General features: G+C 59.9%; 1 protein-coding gene across 9 annotated transcripts in view; it reads left to right on the forward strand.

Annotated features, from left to right (window-relative positions):
- Nucleotides 1–5,613: 5,613 nt before the first annotated feature.
- ARHGEF10 (Rho guanine nucleotide exchange factor 10) overlaps nucleotides 5,614–21,965 on the forward strand; it is a 59,109-nt gene continuing 42,757 nt past the window's right edge. For 8 of the 9 annotated variants that reach the window (XM_059685827.1, XM_059685832.1, XM_059685834.1 and 5 more), the window contains exons 1-7: nucleotides 5,614–5,827; nucleotides 10,531–10,632; nucleotides 17,559–17,723; nucleotides 18,289–18,576; nucleotides 19,532–19,595; nucleotides 20,255–20,331; nucleotides 21,882–21,938. In XM_059685827.1, coding sequence (XP_059541810.1) covers nucleotides 5,629–5,827; nucleotides 10,531–10,632; nucleotides 17,559–17,723; nucleotides 18,289–18,576; nucleotides 19,532–19,595; nucleotides 20,255–20,331; nucleotides 21,882–21,938 — 952 coding nt within the window. In that variant the 5' untranslated portion in view covers nucleotides 5,614–5,628. The remainder of the gene's footprint in view (nucleotides 5,828–10,530; nucleotides 10,633–17,558; nucleotides 17,724–18,288; nucleotides 18,577–19,531; nucleotides 19,596–20,254; nucleotides 20,332–21,881; nucleotides 21,939–21,965) is intronic. The other variant, XM_059685831.1, reaches the window with a different exon arrangement.

Below are 21,965 nucleotides of genomic sequence, written 5' to 3' on the forward strand. Positions count from 1 at the left end.
GGCTGTAGGGGTGGCTGTAGGGCTGGCTGTAGGGCTGGCTGCAGAGGAGGCTGTAGGGCTGGCTGTAGGGGTGGCTGTAGGGGTGGCTGTAGGGGAGGCTGTAGGGCTGGCTGTAGGGCTGGCTGCAGGGGAGGCTGTAGGGCTGGCTGTAGGGGTGGCTGTAGGGGAGGCTGTAGGGGAGGCTGTAGGGCTGGCTGTAGGGCTGGCTGCAGGGGAGGCTGTAGGGCTGGCTGTAGGGGTGGCTGTAGGGCTGGCTGTAGGGGTGGCTGTAGGGGAGGCTGTAGGGCTGGCTGTAGGGGTGGCTGTAGGGGAGGCTGTAGGGGAGGCTGTAGGGCTGGCTGTAGGGCTGGCTGCAGGGGAGGCTGTAGGGCTGGCTGTAGGGGTGGCTGTAGGGGAGGCTGTAGGGCTGGCTGTAGGGGTGGCTGTAGGGGAGGCTGTAGGGCTGGCTGTAGGGCTGGCTGTAGGGGAGGCTGTAGGGCTGGCTGTAGGGCTGGCTGTAGGGGTGGCTGTAGGGCTGGCTGTAGGGCTGACTGTAGGGGAGGCTGTAGAGCTGGCTGTAGGGCTGGCTGTAGGGGTGGCTGTAGGGCTGGCTGTAGGGCTGGCTGTAGGGGTGGCTGTAGGGGAGGCTGTAGGGCTGGCTGTAGGGGTGGCTGTAGGGGTGGCTGCAGAGGAGGCTGTAGGGCTGGCTGTAGGGCTGGCTGCAGAGGAGGCTGTAGGGGAGGCTGTAGGGCTGACTAACTGTGGGGCTGACTGCAGGACTGGGCAGCTCTTAGGGAAGACAGCAGCGACGCCAAGGTCATGGGCACCGAGGGACCCAGCGTATTCAGAGTCAGGCCCATTGGACTAAATTTCCTCAGTGCATATGAACGGCCGATGGAGAATCAAGAGCTTTAGGATCTCAAACCCATGGTTTGTGTTGGGACTTCTACATCTTTGCTGTTTGCCTAAACTTGTTCAAACACGCGGATCACAGAAGGGAGACTTAGTCATGATAGTTTCCGTCTCCTTAATTAAGATGAAGTGCCCATTTCTGGGAAGGAGGGAGCATGTGACGTTTGGGTCTAAATTGAATTGAATTGAATTTCTTTGCCACACAGGAGCCAGAAGGAGGGCACTGGTGGCCCTGAGATAAGAGCCTGGCCTGCGTGTTCCGTGGGCGTGGTCAGGGCGGGCGTGGACAGGGTCACCCTGAGCCTGGGTGTCCGCAGATAAAGCAGGAGGGAGTCAGCGTCCTGCTGAGAGGAGAAGGAAGTGGATGGTCAGCCTGGTGGGATGGGTCAAGGCTGGAATAACTACTGAGGGCACAGAACGGGACCAAAGAGAACACGCTGCCCATTGTGGGGGTTGCGGGGGGGGGGGGTGTTAGCAGCTCATGGCCAGGTTGCTGCAGCCCCCTCGGTCTCAGACTCTGTGCCTGCTGCTCAGCACCTGCCCCTGTGCCACACCATCCTCCCCTTCCCTGCCTCCCGTGCCCTTCCTGAGTGTCCTTAGAGGAGGCCTTGGCTGGACACGGTCCACAGGCCACAGGCCATGCTGAGCCTCCTCCTGCAGGGCTCCTCAGGCCTCCTCACTCAGGGGCCTTGCAGGCGCCTCCCACGCAGGCTGGGCCCTGGAGTCACAGCGCCTCCCGCTGTCAGTGGCAGAAGACTCCCACGCCAGGAGGCACGGAAATTAGAGCTTGTGGCCCCAGCAGGAAAGAACCTCCAGTCACCCATGAGTCCTGGGCCCTCTGTCCCTTCGACACTTCTTCCCAGACTTCCTTCTGCCAGAGGCTTGGTACCAGTGGAGGAGAGGTGGCTGGGAGGACAGAGGGAGGGAGAGAGGGGCAGGGAAGGAGGGAGTGAGGGAGGGAGAGGGAGGGAGGGAGGGAGAGAGGGAGAGGGAGAGAGAGGGAGAGAGGGAGGGAGGGAGGGAGGAAGGGGTGTTCTGTGGTCCAGCCTGTGTGAAGACAGACAGCCCTTCTGGTCGCCCTCCATCCTCCGCGCTCAGCCTGCTGGGCCCACACACCCATCATCTAACTCAAGGCCTTTCATTCCCCCCGCCACTCCCTGCATCGGGCCTGGTCTGAGAGCCCCCTCCTCTCCGCCCACAGAGAAGGAGCAAAGGAGAAAACAGGGCCATTGTTGTCCCAAGTGCCTGGAACAAAAGGGACCCTGTGTGGGGCTGGGACAGCCCCTGCCCCCACTGGACACTGGGCGGCTGCCCATCGGACCGCTGCCATGCTGGCTGCCCTGGGCCAGGCCCTCGGCCTTCCTCTCCCCTCTTATCGCTCTTGCTTTTCCTCCCCTCGCCCTGCACTTGGCCGTTGGCCTGCTCTCTCTCCACCTTCTTGCGGGAGCAGGAATGTTCAGGAGAGCAGAGCAGCCTCTGTGCTAGGACCTGGGGTGAGCCCCTTCTCGTTCCTGTCTCTGCTCCTGTGACCCTCTCCCCACTGGCCTCTGGTTCAGCCTGGGACCTGGGCCGGGTGGTGCCTGCATAGACCCTGTAGGGTCAGAGCTGAGCTGACCCAGGTGACGGCCGCCTGCCTGCCCTTTCCCTGTCTTCCGCATCCCCTTCCTGGAGGTGCCTCCCCATCGGCGCCTCCCGCTCGCTGCACAGGCGGGCAGTGAGTCTGCATGTCTGTGAGCAGCTCTCTCTCCAGCTGGTACCTGGTTCTGGTGACAAGGCTGTGGGTGTGGCCACCAGCCAGGGGCACCGAGAAATGCAATCCCAGGAGACCTTGAGACTTATTGCAACGGATTGGCTTGTGGGGTGTGGGGGCCACAGGGCAGGAGGAGGGCTGTCAGGAGGGCAGGCCAGGAGGGCAGGCCACGGAGGGCAGGCCACGGAGGGGAGGCCACGGAGGGGAGGCCACGGAGGGGAGGCCACGAGGAGCAGAGGAGGCAGGTGAGGAATGGGGGAGGAGGTGAGGGTTGGGGGTAGAGTTCTGGGGCTCCCGGTGGGCCTGCCTCCCACGGGCAGAACTTCTTTCTCAGGGAAGACTTGGGGGACTGAATCAGGCTCCCCACATTGTCTAGAATCAAGCCATAGGCACAAGAAAAAGAAAGCCAGAAACTCCCCAGGCATTTGAAAACGGAACCTAACTTCCCTCAGGGTCCCATGGGTCAGAGGGAGTCGGAGTGGGATTCCCGACTTCCCACATCCGGGCTCACAGAACGTGGCGCCGCGTCTGGGAAGAGCGCGGAGTGAACGGCTGGGCCCGAGTCCCGGGTGAGAGTTCTTCGTGCCCAGCCCCACCTGGCGGCACGGCCCTGCGGTCCCATCCACTGGCCCTGCTGGTGGTCCGAGCTTCGGGGTCACAGGCCACGGGGACAAGTGGACGCTGCCCCCGGTACTTCTAGTTATGATGGGGCCACGGCTTGTCCCCTCAGCGCCAAGAACAACACAGTTTCTTGGTAAAAAAAAAAATTAAAAAAATAATGACCCAATAGCAGCTTCTTGATCGTAAGGTTTTGAAAACAAACTTGTGAGCCATTTCTGAGAAAAGCTGATTCAATACGTTTTCTTTGTTCTGAGAAGAAAATAAAAAAGATGGGTCCAAATTATTATGTGGCTCCTGGTCACACACTCTTGCAGACACCACACTGAGATGTTTGTCCAGTTCTACCTTCCAAACTCACCTGCAACCTAGATGTCCTTAGTCACGTGTTCTAGATGGTGAGATGGGAGCCCAGAGGTTCCTGTAATTACAGTGTTTGTAAGACCCAGAAACCAAAAAAGGATCCCCAAGTTGGGCCTGAATCCATTGCTTCCTCCATACCTGGTGCTACACGGATTGCCTTCTTGTTTCTGCTGCCCTGGCTGGAAAACAGAGCAAATGTCCGGGCATTCTGGTGAGGCGCCGGACGAATGCCACTTGCTTCTTTACCTCCTTGCCCGCGGCCAGTAAGGCAACTGGGGAGAAGACCGAATGAGACGCTCAAAGAACCCGTGGCAGAGAGACTCAAACAGCTTCTCGGACAGTAAAGTCACCGAGAGGAAAGGTCTGTCCTAACCCACTCGCTCTCTAGCATAGGCCTAAGATAGCATTTATTTATTTTTTTAAAATATATTTTATTGGTTTTTTACAGAGAGGAAGGGAGAGAGATAGAGAGTTAGAAACATCGATGAAACAGAAATATCAGTCAGCTGCCTCCTGCACACTCCCTACTGGAGATGTGCCCACAACCAATGTCCATGCCCTTGACCGGAATCAAACCCGGAACCTTTCAGTCCACAGGCCGACGCTCCATCCACGGAGCCACACCGGTTACGGCCTGAGATAGCATTTGAATAGCTCAGTCCCCTTAAGAGAACCCTAGCACATGCTGGCAGCAAACGTTGCTAAATAATGGCCTTGCTTGTCCTTCTTGGCTGACCTTTGCCGTCTGCAGTGTTAGCTGTGAGTTACAGTCATCACAAGTCGCAGGGAAGAACTTCTGAGCATGGAGCTTTCGGGCGCTGAATGTTGGCGTTGGCTTGGGGACATTCAGCGATTTTGTATTTATTCCATAAACCAGGGGAAGGCCAGGCAGTTCTGACTTCATGTTCCTTGTAGATGCAGAGATGTGGGCAGGAGGGAGGGAGTAGCATCTGCTGACACATCTGTGCTGACCAGGGGACTGGGCAACGGCAACGTAGTCGTCATTTTGGTTTCTTTGTATTCTTGTTAAAGTTGCTCCGACGTTTCTCCCTTTAGTAATAATTATAATGATATTTTGTTTCCTTTTTCTATTTTATTTATCTATTTAAATATATATTTTTTGTATTGATTTCAGAGAGGAAGGGAAAGGGAGAGATAGGAACATCTTCTATGTATATAAAAGGCTAACATGCAAAGTGTCCCCTCAGGAGACCCGGAGTTTGATGGCTCCCTATGACGTGTGCTGACCACCAGGGGGCGCCACAGAACGAAGGCAGGCCCCCATCGGCTCTGACTGCAGCCAGGCCTAGGGACCCGACTGGTGCACAGATTTCATGCACTGGGCCTCTGGTCTCTGATGAGAGAGAATCATGGATCAGCTGCCTCCTGCACGCCCCACACTGGGGATCCAGCCCACAACCTGGGCGTGTGCCCTGATGGGGAATGGAACTGTGGCCTCCGGGTTCCTAGGTGGATGCTCAACCACTGAGCCACACGGGCCGGGCTTTTGTTTCCTTTTTCATGGTAATCTACATACAGGCACTGGGCACAGGAGCGCGCCTCCTTGAGCTTCCTCCTAGACCCGCTCTGCTCTGCACCTGCCCGGATTCACACACCTGGGGCGCACAAGGTTTTCAGGCCCAGGCGCTATGTGCCCTGGGGGAGGGGAGGGGGAGGCGAGCTGGAGGTGAGGGAGGCCCACCCTGTCACCATCAGGCTCTTCCCAGCCGCGGATGCTGCCGCCATGCGCACTGGGGGAGTCCCTGGGAGAGGCGCCCTAAGGATTGCCTGGGCACTCCGGGAAGTCCGTGCCCTTCCCAAGCCAGGACTCGGCGGGTCAGAGGGCAGCTGGCTCCTCGGGAGCCGGGGCGGCCGGGGCAGGGCGGGGGTCAGAGGGAGGGGCCGGTGCTCTGGGGGTCCGTCCCGCGCCCCCCGCCCCCGCGCGCGCCGCCGGGCGGGGCCTTGGGCCGCGGGCAGGGTGCGGGCAGCCACGTGGCCTCTCAGGAATGCGCGGGCGCGAGGGCGGGGCGCGGCTGAAGAATGGGCAGGCACTTCAGCCAATAGGCTCCTGGTGCCGTCCGGACCAGCCAATCACGATGTGGGGGTGGGGCCGTCCTCCCGTGGGCGGGGCCGAAGCGCATCCCGGCGGCGGACGCGGGGAGGGGAGAGGGGCGCTCGGAGGGACGGCAGCGGGCGCCCGGCGGGGTGAGTTGCGGGCCCCCGGGGGCGGAGGTCTCTGCTTGGTGATTGCGGGCCTGGGCATCCCCCCACCTTCAGCGCGGTGCCCTCTGTTCCCACCACAGACAGTGCGGTTACCGGGGCCGCGAGCAGCCCCCCAACTTCATCTGGTGGCCCCTGACTCGTGGGCGCAGTGCAGGGAATGGGCCAGGTCCTGGGAGCAGAACCCCGTTTTCGGTGGGTCCCCTCCGCCCGGGGGGACAGGGCGATGGGGCCGAGACTCGGGGACAGCCAGGAACCTGCTGGGGACCCCTGGGCGGGGTGGGGGGTCGGGGATGGGGCCCGACCGCAGTGAAGCCGCGAGGGGTGAGCGGAGGCGTTTGCGGGGGGCAGTCGCTGGTATTTTCCTGGGGCGCCGAGCCCTCGGCATCCTGGCCTCAGGATGCAGATGCCCCACCGGTGCGCGCAGTCCCCGCAGGTAACGGCGGGCGGGCGAGGCCTGGTCCGCAGGTGCGCCGCCCGCCTGGCCTCCCTCCCGCTGCGGGAGCCTGAGTGCGGGGCGCGGACGGCTGAGCAGGTCCTGGCTTCCCCTGGGAGCCCGTGTCCCGAGCAGCCGCGGGGTGCGGGGCGCTGGCTTCCGCTGGAGCAGAGGGTCTCGCTGGGTCCGCGCCCAGGGCTCCTGTCCTCTGTGGCCGAGCCCAGGTCACAGCTGCCCAGCCCGCTCCCTGCAGGGGCCGCTCACTGCCCCTCTGGGGAGGGCCGCCCGGACAGCGCTGTCACTGTCCACATGTCGAGGTCTCTCATGGGCGATAACTCTTCCTGGAAAAGGCCGCGGAGAGGGCTGCTGTGTGTTTTGCAATGCGATTGCCGCTGGCCGCTGACCGCTGGCCGCTGCTGTGGCTTGGCCCTGGGATGGGACCCAGTGGCCATCGCCGGCCGCGGGCTGCACGGCGGCCTTGTCGTCGGGTACGGACATCAGGGTGGCTGGTCAGTAAGGAAGGCGGTTGGTGTCAGGTGCCTTTTCATGATGGATTATTGCCCCGTCCAGGCGGGCGGACAGTCAGGGGAGAGGTCAAACGCAGTCCTTTCAGAGCGGCTTTTTATCTGTAAAAGTTAAGGCCGACTTTCTATAGGACCACCTTCATCGAGTTGCTGTTTTGAGATGCACATTTTCTCCGGAGTCATTTCTGTGGTGAGAGGAGCCGCTGGGGGACTGTGGGCAGAGGCGCCCTGGGCGGTGTGGACGGTCCCCCTCTCGCCCGTTACCTCACAGGCCTTCAGCTGACTCAGCACCGCCGGAAGGCAGGTGTGTGAGAACGCTCTTTACACCAAGTGCTGTGCGTCCGCTGGGGCAGAGGGAAGATGCAGTGATTTCCGCCGTCCTCCTCTGAACGATCGTTTTGAAAAACATCCTCATAGCAACGTGGAGGCCCTGCCGTGCGCTGCGTTATTCTCTTCTTGCACCAGGCAGCGTAGAGACGCCGCAATGAAACGCTCGGCTCTCTCTTGCCACGTCCGCTTGGATCTTGCCACATCGGGCACGGGCATGTTGGGTTCAGACGTCATAGCTCCCGCAGAAGGAGGGGAGTGGAGGGGAGTAGGACGCAGGGGGACGCAGGTGTGAGACGTTGGGATGGGGGAGAGTGCTCAGTTAAGCCTCCTGGAAGTGGGGTGGTGGGGGAATGAGGGGGGGGCATCCTGGGAAACTTGGCGAGGTCCCCCGGAGGAGGCCAGGGCTGTGTCCTGCAGGGTGAGGGCAGGGCCGGGTCCTGTCCTCGGTTATGGTCGCAGGGTGTCCTGCCTGAGAGCAGGTGAGGCGGGTGCAGAGCCGGGGGAGGACCCTGTCACCTGCCCCCTCACCCCCCCACTGCCTCCTCTTCCGGACCCGGGTCAGCCTCTGCCTGGCGGAGCCTCGAAGATTGTGTTCGCTTCTCTATTTGCTTTTGTGTGAGGGTTTTCAGATGAGCAGTCGCTTCATAAAAACGACCAGGCACCCGTGTCCTTCTACGGCCCGCTCTTCTTTCATCTTCGCAGGAGCGCACACCTGCACACCTGCCGGGGGAAGGGCTGCCCGCCGGCTGCCCATGGTTTATGTTTTCAGTAAACAATATTTAAAGGACTTTTTAAAATATTCAAAATACTTCTTTTAGGTTTGAAGCATCCCTCTTCCATGAACCACTTCTGGTGCTAGGCATGGCTTTTTAAAGTAAAATAGTGTCGCCGCTGTCACGCTGTGCCGTGGCCGTGGTGCAAGGGGGCGTGGGGCGGCCGCACATTCAGTCATCCTGCTCAGAGCGACTCCGCTGGGACCTGAGCCTGTGCTCCCTCCCCCCGGGCTGCCCACTGGCCGCACAGTCTCAGCCTCAGACCCTCCACGCAGCGAGTCGCCTGGGAATTGATGCAGAAAACGGAAGGACTGACCACTCTGCCACCGGTCACCATGCAGGCCTCTGGGCCTCCGGGGCACAGGCTGTGCTTTTAAAAAGTTTATTTAAATACATCTTTATTGATTTCAGAGAGGAAGGGAGAAGGAGAGAGACAGCAACATCCATGAGGAGAGAGAATCATGGATCGGCTGCCTCCTGCACACCTGATACTGGGGATGGAGCCTGCAACCTGGGCCTGTGCCCTGACCAGGAATTGAACCGTGACCTCCCGGTTCCTAGGTCGATGCTCAATTCCTGGGCCACGCTGGCCGGCCACGCTGTGCTTCTGACCGGGCGGGAGGCTTGCGATCTGGCCGTGGGGGCCGGACCCCCACACGTGGACGTCATTATTATGTTAAAGAAGCAGCGTGGACGGGCAGACTCCAAAGTCAAATGTATGCGTGAGTTTCGAGCTCTCATCTCTCGCTGGGATGGAGGACAGCCGGCCAGACAGGAGCGTCCGCGAAGGGCGCCTGGATGGAGGCGCCATTGCAGCAGCCGTTTCAGCTGTCGATTGCCTGTGTCTCTGATGGGGACGCAGTGTGGCTTCAGCCGGGTTTGGGGGGTCAGGACACGGAGGCAGTGGCTGGAATAGGGGTGTTTATGCTCACGCGGGACTCAAGCCCATTGGAGAGGAGCCTTCCGGCTGGTTGGGCGGCTCTGTCTCTGGGGGCGCTTGGCGGGACCCCAATCCACCATCCTCTGCCTTCCTTCCGCCTGGTGTCCAAGTGGCCTGAGTGCGTAGGGCACCTGCCGAGCTGTCAGGATCCGAGTCCTGGGGGTCAGTGAGGACCTGCTGAGCTGTAAGGATCTGAGTCTTGGGGGTCAGTGAGGACCTGCCGAGCTGTCAGGATCTGAGTCTTGGGGGTCAGTGAGGACCTGCCGAGCTGTCAGGATCTGAGTCTTGGGGGTCAGTGAGGACCTGCTGAGCTGTCAGGATCGGAGTCCTGGGGGTCAGTGAGGGCCTGCTGAGCTGTCAGGGTCGGAGCCCTGGGGGTCAGTGAGGACGCGGCCAGGGTGGGGAAGGCCGCTGAGCATGTTCGGGAGGCCACAGGGCCTTGGCTTCCGGGGCCGAGCTCCGTGGAGGAATCGGTGTCCTGTCCTCTTAGTCACCCGCCCGTGGGTCTGAGCCTGGCCCCGGGCGGTGGGGCAGCGGCTGGGGGCGGGGCCGGGGAGAGGTGGGCGGCCTCACAGGAACTCTCTGCCCTCCATGGGCGATTCCGAAAGGGCCTCACCATCTCCGGGCTGGCAGCGGCGTGGGCTGTGCCCCGTGAGCGCCAGACAAGCGGCCTCCTGGTAACGAGGGGGCAGCAGCTCCAGGGGGTGGCAGCCAGAGGCTGCGGGGACTGCAGAGCCGCCCTGCCCGCGAGGAGGGACCTGACGTCGGCTAGGGCGCGGCTGCCCCTGGCGGTGAGGCTGGGGTGTCAGTGCCTCCCCCCTCTGCGCTTTCCCCCCTTCTCCCCGCCCGGGCTCCTGGGGACCCGCGAGGGTCGCCCTGCAGTGTGTGGCCTGGACTGTGGAGCGGCTGTGCTGGGAGCCGGGCAGGTGCCGCCCCAGCCACAGGGACCCGCTCCCCACCTTCTGATGTCACACGCTGCTCGGACTCGGTTCTCCTTCGGCCCGTGGGCAGTGAGAGATGCAGAAAGAGAAACGGACGCCGCCTGCAGAGATCGGGTTGGGAGAGCAGCCAGCCCCGGTCTCCATCCTGGGCAACGGCTCTTCATTCAGAACCCGCAGTGGCCCTGGCTGGTGTGGCTCAGCGGATAGAGCGTCGGCCTGTGGACTGAGGGGTCCCGGGTTTGATCCTGGCCAGGGCACAGGCCCAGGTTGCAGGCTCCATCCCCAGTAGGGGGCGTGCAGGGGGCAGCCGATCCATGATTCTCTCTCATCACTGATGTTTCTCTCTCTCCCTCTCCCTTCCTCTCTGAAATCCATAAAAATATATTAAACAAGCAAACAAAATATATACCAAACCAAACCCCGCAGTGCTGGCTGAAGAGGAAGCCACATGTGTACCCGCGTGTCCCGTCTCCCCTCGGCCTGTGTCTGGAGGAAGAGGGGCGCTGGGGTGACCGCGTGGCGGTGGGGAGCCCTGGCTGCTGCTGGGCGAGGTGGGACGGGACCCTGGATTCGCCCTGGTTATTTCTGGAGGTTCCTGCCCTGTGGGCCTGTGACTGGCAGGGGGGAGCTCTCCCGTAGCGGCTGTGACTGAGACCCAGCGTCCCCCCCTCCCCAGTGCTGGTGCTGGGGCGCCTGTGGGCTGGGCAGCTCCCGCCTGCCCTGACGGCCTCTCTCCTCCCGCAGGGCTGCCCAGGGCCAGGGCCAGGCTCCCGGAGCCGCACAGCATGGACCCCCCGGAGCCCGAGCCCGAGCCGGAGCCGCCAGCCCCCGCTGCCGCTGCTGAAGGTAAGGCTGGGCCTCGCTGGAGGCGGGTCGAGCCGGTGCGTTCTCGCTGTCGTTTCATCGCTGCGGGTTTCCTCCTCGTGGGCGTCCCTGCGGTTAGTGTTTCTGGGCTGGACCTGACTGTGGTGGGTTTAACCGAGAAGGAGGGAGACCAGCGCTGCTCCCCCCCACCCTCAAACGCGGACACCCAACGTCACCCGCGGTGTGTCCTCCTGGGGCCTCACCAAACCACAGCTCCAGGTGCCCACCCAGTGGCTGCGTGAGCTCTGACACCTAAGGGGAGGCTGGGGGTGGGTGGGGCGGGCGGTGAACGCATTCACCTCTGCGCAGCTGTTCCTGCCTGGGGGGGTACCCGGGAGGTGTCATACTGAGGCTTTATTTCTGGCTCCCACTTCTGTCCGGTGGGTCTGTGTGTCCGTGTTGGTGCGGGTGCCGCACTGCACGGGATGTTGGTGCCTGAGCAGCAGGACCACACGGGGACCTCAGCAGGGAGCTCAGACCTGGTGAGAAGAACAGCTGGGGGAGAGGGGGGAGCCAGCCTGGGGGCGTGGCCTGTGAGGGCCTGGCCTTGATCTGGGGGACAGTCCCCTGCAGCACAGGCAGTGCCACCCCAGTGGCTGCCACCCCAGTGCCACCCAGGGCCAGGAGGAGGCGGGAAGGATGTGAGCAGCCCCTTGTTGGAGGGCCCAGGGCAGCTGCCTCTTACAACACTCCTTCTTTGTTTTAAACAATAAAAGATTTAAAAACAAAATAGCCTTCATCAGAAATAAGAGAAACATGGCATCTTAGATAAAACTTTCGTATTATAATTAACTCTTGCTCTTTAGGCCTCGGGAACAAAATGTGTGACTTTTATCTCTGAACTGAAACACGCGAGTTCTTTCACTGGTCCTCGCTGTGCTGACCTGGCTGGAGCGTTCAGGCTATGAGTGGGCGAGCCGTCCTGGAGGGCTGTTGGCGTAGGGGCGTGGGGTGGGGGTGGGTGGCCTGTCCCTGCCCTGAGCCCTGCGGCGGGCGCTCGCTGGGGGCCAGGCCAGCCCACCCGTCTCCCAGGCCTGCGTCACCAGCGCCAGAGGGGACGCTGGAACTGTGGCTGCAGGTCTGGCTGGCTCTGGTGCGTGGGCAGCTGGGCAGACTCTGGCAGATGGATGCCCACACCTTCCCTGGGCCACCTCCCCTGCTCTGGGCAGCCCAGAACCCTAACGGACTTGCAGCCCGTGGGATTAGAAACGTAACATTTTCACTGCGTGACTCACAGTGAGAAGCAGAAACCTCTTTGTCACTGAAATATGCACGGGAGCCGGCCGGTGTGGCTCAGTGGATGGAGCGCTGCCCCATCTCCTAGAGGTCACCATTCAGTTGCCGGTCAGGGCACATGCGGTCACCGCGAGCGAGGGCATAGCCTGGCGCGTGGGGTCTTGCCGCCAGGACAGGGGTGCAGAGCGGCAGCGTGCTTTCTGAGGATCTGTGGTGTGCTTCCTGCTCTGGGGGACGGACCTGGCCGGGAGGGCGCAGAGGCCGCTCCCACAGCTTCGATGTGTGTCCGTGAGCAGGGGCAGCACCAGGGCGCCCAGGCCCCTAGCGCCTCAGAGGCGCTGCGTGAGGCACCGCGGTCAAAGGAAGACCTACACCTTCGGAGGGATTTCTTTGTTACTCTCATTCCATTCTGCGGATTGGGATTCTGCTTGCAGTTCTATTGGGGAAATTAGTGTTCTTGGCGGGAACATGTTTGAAACCACTCATCTGCTCACCATTTATTCACTCACTCACTCACTCACTCTCACTCGCTCACTCATTCACTCACTCTCACTTGTTCACTCACTCGTTCACTCACTCGTTCACTCACTCTCACTTGTTCACTCACTTGTTCACTCACTCATTCATTCACTCGTTCACTCACTCTCACTTGTTCACTCACTTGTTCACTCACTCATTCATTCACTCGTTCACTCACTCTCACTTGTTCACTCATTCACTCGTTCACTCACTCTCACTTGTTCACTCACTCACTCTCATTTGTTCACTTATTCACTCATTCACTCACTCGTTCATTCGTTTACTCACTCATTCACTCACTCATTCACTCACTCGTTCACTCACTCGTTCACTCCCTCCCTCACTCCCTCCCTCACTCACTCACTCATTCACTCACTCATTCACTCACTTGTTCACTCACTCCCTCACTCGTTCACTCACTCGTTCACTCACTCACTGGTTCACTTACTCATTCACTCACTCACTCACTCACTCACTCACTTGTTCACTCACTCATTCAGTCACTCACTCATTCACTCATTCATTCATTCACTCATTCACTCACTCACTCATTCACTCACTCACTCATTCATTCACTCACTCACTTGTCCACTCACTTGTCCACTCACTTATTCACTCACTCACTCGCTCACTCATTCATTCACTCACTCACTTACTTGTCCACTCACTCATTTACTCACTCATTCACTCACTCACTCACTCACTCACTCATTCATTCACTCACTCACTTGTCCACTCACTTGTCCACTCACTTGTCCACTCACTTATTCACTCACTCACTCACTCACTCACTCACTCACTCACTCACTCATTCATTCACTCACTCACTTGTCCACTCACTCATTTACTCACTCATTCATTCACTCACTCACTCATTCACTCACTCACTCATTCACTCATTCACTCACTCACTCATTCACTCACTCACTCATTCACTCACTCACTCACTCATTCACTCACTCACTCACTCATTCATTCACTCACTCACTCACTCATTCACTCATTCTTTGCACAAGTGTCTGGGGAGTGAGCAGTTGGCAGGCCAGTCTCACCCGAGAGTTGCGTGGCACATGGCGAACAGGGCACCCGTCCTCAGCAGCTCCTGCCTCTCCCTGTGTGACCTACTGAGGCGCTGCCTCCTGTTTTGTGGGGAGGGGAGGGGAAAGGGGAGAGGGGGGCAGGGAAGGGGCTGAGAGTCACCACGTAGACCTGAGGACACTCGGCACAACCACTGTCCCCTTCATGGGGGGCGTGCGTTTAGGGCCCGAAGTTCACGCTTTGCTTCGCTCCTTCCCAAGTGTTTAGGAGCTTGTTTTGTGCCTCATCTTTCAAAGCTCTATTCTTCTTAGAAACAGTCCTGGAAGTCACTTGTGGGGGTGACCTAATCGTTAAGGCTCAGCAGCGTGAGCCGTAACTTCGGGAGGCGAGTGCCGACAGAAGGAGCCGTGTGTGTCTCAGAGTCAGGCCCATGTCTGAGCCTGTGCCCGGCCGCCCTCAGAACAGGGCTCTTTTCTGTCGCCGCGCCCGGGTGCTGGTTGGCAACGTGAACTTAGATGGTGACTGTGGACCTGGGAGGTGCCCTGGACACGTCTGCGCTTCCCCTCCGGAGACGGATGGCTCTAGCGCTCCTTCACCAGCTTATTCAGTGAATAGGTGGCGCCTTAGTGCCGGAGCCCGACACGCTTCCCCACGGCACGCTCTTCTCCTGCGTGGGGACTCGGGGCTGGGGACGTGCGCGCGTCGGCGACCGCGTGGGGCCAGGGCCCTTGCCGGGCTTGTTTCTTACGGCCTCGGCTGGGACTCGAGGTCATGGAACAGACTTGCTCTTGCAGCTTCTGGGGAGCGGGTGGCTTTGTGTTTTAGTTAAACATGAGCGTCTCCACAAAGAGGAGACGGACAAGCGGACACGTGTGCTTGTTGTGGAAACTTCGAGAAATGCAGAAAAACACAGAGAAAATGCCGATTACAGTCTCCCTCGGTTCTCGAGCGTCTCCCATCTCAGCCAGTTCGCCTCTCAGCCTGACACCCTTTCCTGTCGACACCGTGTGATCGGTCACGCGTCCCTCGGGCGGCAAAGGAGAGATGCGCGAGTGGAGTCAGTTCTCCACCAAACCTCACGTGGTTAATGTCCCAGGAACGTGTGCTGTGAACATTTTCATGTTGTTTGGCTTTTGTTGCTTCTTATTAACGAGTGGCTCGGTGCACAAAAATTTGAGAGTGAGGGAGAGTGGAGGAGAGAGGGAAACATCGATGTGAGAGAAACACATTGATTGGTTGCCTCTTGCTTGAGCTCTGACCAGGGCTCCGGCTTGGGCCAGGAAGGAGCCTGGAACCAAGGTACGTGCCCTTGACTGGAATCGAATCCGGGACCCTTTGGTCTGTAGGCCGACGCTCTAGCCACTGAGCCACACCGACTAGGGCTCTCCTGTTTTTAAAGTGTTTATTTGTCGATTAAACAGTACAGAAGACATGTGCTGGAAACAAGGAAGGTTAAAACGGGGGGTCATGTGGGGGTCTGAAATGGATTAATTCAATTCCCGTGATTTCTAATGGGGACAATGATTCAGTTTTCCAACAGCCTTCTGGAACGAGTTAAGTTCGAGAACCGAGGTTCCGCTGTGTCTGCAGCATGCAGAGGCGGCCGCTGTGACAGTCGCACTTCAGGCTGCCTGCGCGGAGGGCGGGGTCTTCTCTTGTGGAGAAGTGTCCATAGCACAGCGCTGACCATCTCCCCATGGGACCCCACTCAGCGGGGTCAGGGGCCACGTTACCACCGTCACCACCACCCCCAGAGCACTCTCATCTTCCCACACTGACACGCCGTCCCACTCAACACTCACTCCACCTGCCCCCAGCACCACCCCCCTCCTGTCTCTGAACCGACGGCTCCAGGGACCCCCGAGTGGGATCTCGGTGTCGGTCCTCTGCGCTGCCCTCTCGCTGGGCAGTGGCCTCAGGCCCCTCGCGTGGCCGCAGGTGGCAGCGTCTCCTCCGCTGCAGGACCGAGGACACTCCGTGGGCGATGGGCTCGTTTTGTTTATCCGCTGACCCGCCCCGGACTCGTGGGTGCACCCCCCTCGGCGTCTGTGAGCGCAGTGCACGCGAGGCCGTCTGAGCCCCGGCTTTCAGCAGGGGGACCGCGGGCCCAAGGGTGATTGCGCGTCATCACCAGACCGGTTTCCATGGCGGGCACCCCGGCCCCAGCCCCCACACCCTCCCACATCCGCTATCTCCTAGTAAATGAGTGAAGAGACACATTTAAACACTACATTCCTGAACGCCTCTCCATGTTATTGAGAGTTCCTCATCGTGCCCCAGCGTCTCATTGCACAAGTGGGTCCTCATCTGAAAAATGATCTTTCATTATAAGACACCTCGGTTGTTTCTTCAAAACTATCCTGCTGCCGAACCGTTTGGCTCGGTGGATAGAGCGTCGGCCTGCGGACTGAAGGGTCCCAGGTTCGATTCCGGTCAAGGGCATGTACCTGGGTTGCGGGCGCATCCCCAGTGGCGGGTGTGCAGGAGGCAGCTGATTGATCTCTCTCATCGATGTTTCTAACTCTCCATCCCTCTCCCTTCTTCTCTGTAAAAATCAATAAAACGTATTTAAAAAACAAAAGCCAAAAAGGGTATCCTGCTACTCCAGTCCTGAAAGATTCCCATAGTTTCCGGGGGGTAAGTGCTGAGCGACGGGGCGCGGAGGAAGGACGGACACGGTGCAGGGCTGGCGGCGCCGTGGGAAAGGCCCCGCGTACACGCCGATCGGGACAGCCTGTTCAACAGACTTCCCTGAAGCCTTTTCTGGGTCCCACTTCACTATTGGTCATTGTTCCAAAACATGGGAAAGCTAGGGGAACGTGCTCTCGACTGTCCCTCGGGCCCTGTGTGCCACGGACAGGTGGGGGCGGCCGCCCTGGGTCCCCGCGGCCCCCTCCCGGCGGCAGGGAAGGGGCGGGACTCTGGGCCTCTCTCCTCATTCCCGGAGAGGAAGTGTCTGCTTCCTCCCGGAGACCCTAGGATGTGCCCCTCCTCCCCCGGCTGCGGCGGCAGGAAGCGCCTCCTGGGGGGTTTCTCTTGTTGCTGTTGGTTTTTATATATTTACCGACTTCAGAGAGAGGACGGGGGAGAGAGCGAGAGAGGAACATCCGTGATGAGAGAATCATTGATCGGCTGCCTCCTGCACGCCCCCTTCTGGGGATCAAGCCTGCAGCCCGGGCCTGTGCCCTGACCAGGAATCGAACCCATGACCTCCTGGTTCCTAGGTCGATGCTCAACCACTGAGCCACGCCGGCCGGGCTGGAAGTTTGTACCTTTTGATCCTTTCACCCATTTCTTTTTAAAGAAAATATTTATAAATTTAATCTCGTAAGTATTTTTATCTGTAACATACACAAAACACAGGTCAACATAGAGGCTTGCAATGCCATTTTACACCCTTTTAGTTCCAGGTTTGCTTTTCCCTGCAAATTTTTAAAGAGAGCCCCGCTCTGTGATTTGGGATTGCGGCCACCTAGTCCGCAGGACCCGTGGTTTGTGCTGTAAAAGCCGCACGTCCGCAGGCCTTTGCCCTCCTGGCCTCCCGGCCTCCTGGCCTCCTAGCTTCCCGGCCTCCCAGCCTCTCAGCCTCCAAGCCTCCCAGCCTCCCGGCCTCCCAGCCTCCCAGCCTCTCAACCTCCCGGCCTCCCAGCTTCCCAGCTTCCTGGCCTCCCAGCCTCCCAGCCTCCCAGCCTCCCGGCCTCCCAGCTTCCTGGCCTCCCGAAAGAGCAGCCTAGGACAGAGCTGCGGGGGGTGACGAAGCTCGCGGCCCAGGTTCCGCCCGAGGATCCTTGTGTCCCAGGAATGGGAACCAGGGACTTAAGCCCCCGCCCTCCCCCCTCCCACCCGTGGCTCATCACCCACTGGGCTGGGAGCTTCCCCGGCTCTCTGGCCATGGGGGAAGGTCTCCGATGAGGAAAGTGCTCTCCTCCCCTTCCTTTCCCACCGTGAGTTGGGGGGCCCATGAGGAAGTCAGAGCGCCAACCCCCACGCCCACCCCGAAGGTCTCCCCCAGCACCGGGGCGGCCGGCACCTCGCCCCCAGCCGTCTCTGTCCGGAACGTGGACGTGGTTTTGCTGGTGATACCTGTTAACACTGTCATTTCTGTTAAACTGTAGGAAATGAGGTAAAATACGATCCGAACAATAATGAGGAGGAGGAGGAGGAGGAGGAGGGAGAACAGTTCGATTTTGACAGCGGAGATGAGGTTCCAGAAGCGGACAGAGGAGCCCCGGGCGCCCCCGAGGCTGGGCACGTGGGAGCCGCCGCCCCCACCAGCTCAGGTGAGTGCCGGGCGGCCCGCGGACCCAGGCCGCCACCCCCCCCTCCCCGCAGGAAGGGCAGCTGGGCGGGGTCCCGGGGGAGGTGTGCTGGTCCGTGACGTGGGAGCTGGAATGCCTGCATGGAAACGGCCGGGTGTCTCCGAACTTGCGCTGCTTCCAGGGTGTCCGTCTTGCCCGTGTGCCCCCTTGTACACGTTGGAGGGCCAGGGGCTCCTGGGCTAGTTAGAACGGCCTCATCCGTGTGCCGCTGCCGACCGGGAAGGCGCTTTGCATTTAAGCGGTGCTGCTGGGGCGGGTCCGATGCAGGACTTTCCATGTCGGTGCCAGGAGGGGCCTGGCTGCCTTACTCGCTGCCCATGGACGGTCGGGCCAGCCTTGCGTTTCCTTGTCTGTAGCAGAAGCTCTCACCAGGCCACGGGCCCTCCTGCCCCAGATTCTCCCTCCCGAGGTCGGGTGCGCCCTGCACGCCGTGGCCCAGGGAGGGACCCTCCAGGAGCCCTGGCGCTGGTGGGGGGGGGGGCACTGCTGCCCGAGCGCGTGGGCCTGACACTGGGTTTGCCTCCAGGAGGGGCAGACGGGACAGGGACCGACAAGGGCGCGCCGGTGGAACCGACTAAGCTTGGGGTCCCAGCGAGAGTGAACCCCTACTCCATCATCGACATCACGCCCTTCCAGGAAGAGCAGCCTGCGCCCCCAGACCCCGAGGCCCAGGAGGAGGGCGTGAGCCTGCACGTGCCCAGCGGGTACTCGGTGCCCGTGCCCTGCGGCTACGCCGTGCCCTCCAACCTGCCCGCGCTCCTGCCCGCCTACTCCAGCCCCGTCATTGTGCGCTCCGTGTCCCTGGACGAGGAAGGTGAGCCCTTTCCCTGCACCGTCCTCCCCGTGCCAGATGGACTTCATGTGCACACGAGTGTGTGAGTGCATGAGTGTGTGTGCATGAGCGTGTGCGTGCATGTGTGTGTGTGTGTGCAAGCACGGAGGTGTGGCTGTATGTATGAGTGTGCACACGAGTGTGTACATGTGTGGAAATGTGTGTATGCACGAGTGTGTGGGGGCATGCGTGTGTAGATGAGTGTGTGCGTAGGAACGTGTGTGTACACGAGTGTATGTGTGCATGCACGTGTGTGTGGCTGTGTATGTGTGAGTGTGTGTGCATGTGTGAGAGCAGGGAAAGTGTGGTTGTTGTCCACTATCACCAACTTAACACACTGCGGACTAGTAGTTTTATTCCCAGCTTTACCCAGTGCCCAGGTAAGTTTCTATTGAACGAGTACAAAAATCGTTTTACATAAATGTTAAAGGCACGCTTTAAAGTTAAGTACCCATTGCATTTTGAAGTTATTTATTATGTGTTCTTACAAGCTACTATCTCTTTAAAGTATGATCTTTGTAAAACGCTGTATGATATGAAGCGAGAATTCTCGTGACCCGTCCGCTGTGTGTGAAGCACTGCGACCTTGAACATCTCCTGAGGTCGCATGTAGACACACTTTCACATAGACCCCAGCTGTCATTTCCCGTGGAAACGGAGGGAGTCCGGCGTTCCCTCTGCACTCCGACCTGACTTGTTGGGTGTCGTTTTATTTCTGGCTGTTTCATACGACCCTGGGCCATCTCTCCTTATTGTAACCCCACGTGGAAGACATTTTATCTGAAACCCAAACCACCTCAAATCCATCACTTAACCATCGTTATGCTAAGATCAGCCGATCGGTGATCAGAAACAAAGTAGGAAATCGTTTTAAGGGTGAAAATCAACTTGCATTTTTATCAGCCTGGAGCAATACGCGTGTTTTCTTTCTTGGCAGAGACCCCCGAAGCGGCGGAAGACGGCCAGGGCAACTCTCTGAGTTCTGAGGACCCAGCAAACAGGTACCCGTGTGGCTTTTCCGGGGAGTCTGAGCCGACGGGTCCCTGAAGCCGAGGGCAGAGGGGCCGGTGCGTGGAGCTGCTGGCCGCCGGCCCCCGTGGCTCCTCCCCTCTGTCCGTCAGACTCTGCCCTCTCTCCAGGGCCCCCAAGCGGGTCCCCCTGAACTCAGGGCTGCAGGACGCTAGTGTTACTCCGTGTGGAAGACGAGCGATGAGGCCACAGCCAAACAGAATGAGCCGTGCAGGCCCCAGTCTCCCTCGGGGAACGCGCCGTGAGCCTCAGTTTCACAAAGGCTCTTAGGCCCTTCGATGGAAAGAAAAAGATGCTTAACTCTGTTTAAGCCAGATTTCCCCCGAATCCCGCCCACTGGTCTAATTACCGGCCTTTCTTCACACCACTTGCCTTTGCACGTGCAGTTCCGTCTGCTTGGTGTGCCCCGGAGAACCCCCTCCCCGGCAGACTCCTGTCACCCCGCAACGCTGGGCGTTCAGCGCTGGGCAGAGCGCCTGGTCATGAGCAGCTCTGAGTGAGAATCAGTGGGAGGGCCGCGGTCCCGTCTGGGGAATGTGCCCCTGGCGCACGTGGTGGCACCTGTGTACTTCGGGGACACGCGGCAGCGGGAAGGATGGTCCGTGGTGACATACTGTTTGCTTTCCTGCAGCGAGGACCGGGCCCGCGCCGAGGACAGCCCCCTGGCCCGCTGGGTGGCAGACCCCGCCAACACCGCCTGGATGGACAGTAAGCTGCCCGCTCGCCAGGGCTGCCCGCGCCCCATGTCCTCGCCACACCCAGCGCCGGTGCCAGGCTAGCCCGTTAGCCTCGTGCCCTGCATTGGGGCTAAAGGTTATGACACCCGTCACTTACCTCCCATCAGTCACTGGGATCTCTGCCTCCCAGCACGGCGCCCCCTGGTGTTTGCGAAATGGCTGTGGGTTCCGGACAGAGGTGCTGCCCACAGGCCCCAGGCCCCAGCCAGCAGCCACCACTAAGACACTGAAAGGGCTTCTTCCCACCGGCCAGTGCCTCTCCATGGGGGTGGGGGGTGGGGGGTGCAGCCACCACGGACCCAGGCCTGGCCACGTGTGGTTAAAGAGGGCAGCTGCTTCAGCTGGATTTACTTGTTGTTTTTTGTTACTCCTCACCCGAGGATATTTTTCCATTGATTTTCAGAGAGTGGAAGAGAGAGGGAGAGACAGACAGAAACATCGATGTGAGAGAGACACATCGATTGGTTGCCTCCTGCACGCGCCTCGCCCGGGGCCTGGGCCAGGGAGGAGCCTGCAACCGAGGTACATGCCCTTGACCGGAATCAAACCTGGGACCCTTAGGGCCACAGGCCACTGCTCTATCCACTGAGCCAACCTGGCCAGGGCGATTTACTTGTTTTTTAATTTTTAAAGGAAAAGTGAAGATTGCTTTCCCAGTCGCCTCCTTTTTCCCCCGCTGATAGCTGTGTGATCGTTTCTATGACCGACTCGCAGCCATCATAGCCGCCTCCCAATTATGAAATCCCCCTGGAGGGTTCGCCCTGCCTTGATTAGGACGTTGTAGTAACTAAGAGCTCAGCGTCTTTAGCTGATCCTGCTGGGGGGAGGGGCGGGTAGATCAGGATCATCACGGGATGCTCTGTAGTGATTTCATTTCCAAAGGGATCGGAGCTACAACCCGCGTACGTGCCCTTGATCAGGAATCCAACCCTTGACCCTTTGATTTGCAGGCCGAGCTCTAGCCACTGAGCACAGCGGCCAGGGCTTGAGAGCTCACCATTTCTCCCCCGCCTGGGGCTGTCCTTCGCATCAGGGCACACGCGTTGCCTCGTGGGCTCATGTGAAGTTTCCCACTTTGCCCCATGGCACTGGGCGGTCCTGTGTTTCTGACACGAGTGCCACCTCAAGTTTCTGTGTCAGGACACATCACCCTCATAAACGTCACGCTTATCAAAGGGCCACGGGGAGACGTGCCGTCGGACATAGAATAGTGGAGGGGGTTGGCCTGGAGACACAACTCCCTGGGGAGACTTCCCAGCCGGTCCATTGGGAGCAAGCATGTCACACTCGCCGCCCACGGGCCGCATGCCTCGTTTATCTGGCCCGTGCTAGCCTTGGAGTCTGACATGCTTGCTTTAGAAGGATTTCCTTCAATCCCAAGACAACGCCCTGCCCTCACCGCAGTGCTCACGCTTGGCAGGTGCCGCATGACCGCACCGACGGCTGCGGGGCGGCCTGTCCCCGGGAACGTGCGCGCGGCTGGTCCGGCTCGGTTTTCACCGGTCCCTCCTCTCCTTCCAGACCCAGAGGAAGCCATTTACGACGACGTGCCGAGGGAGGAGTCAGACTCCGAACCAGGTGGGGCTCCGTCTGGCGCTGAGTGTT

The sequence above is a fragment of the Myotis daubentonii genome, chromosome 2 (genome assembly GCF_963259705.1).
Source record: "Myotis daubentonii chromosome 2, mMyoDau2.1, whole genome shotgun sequence".
NCBI classification, from domain to species: Eukaryota; Metazoa; Chordata; class Mammalia; order Chiroptera; family Vespertilionidae; genus Myotis; species Myotis daubentonii.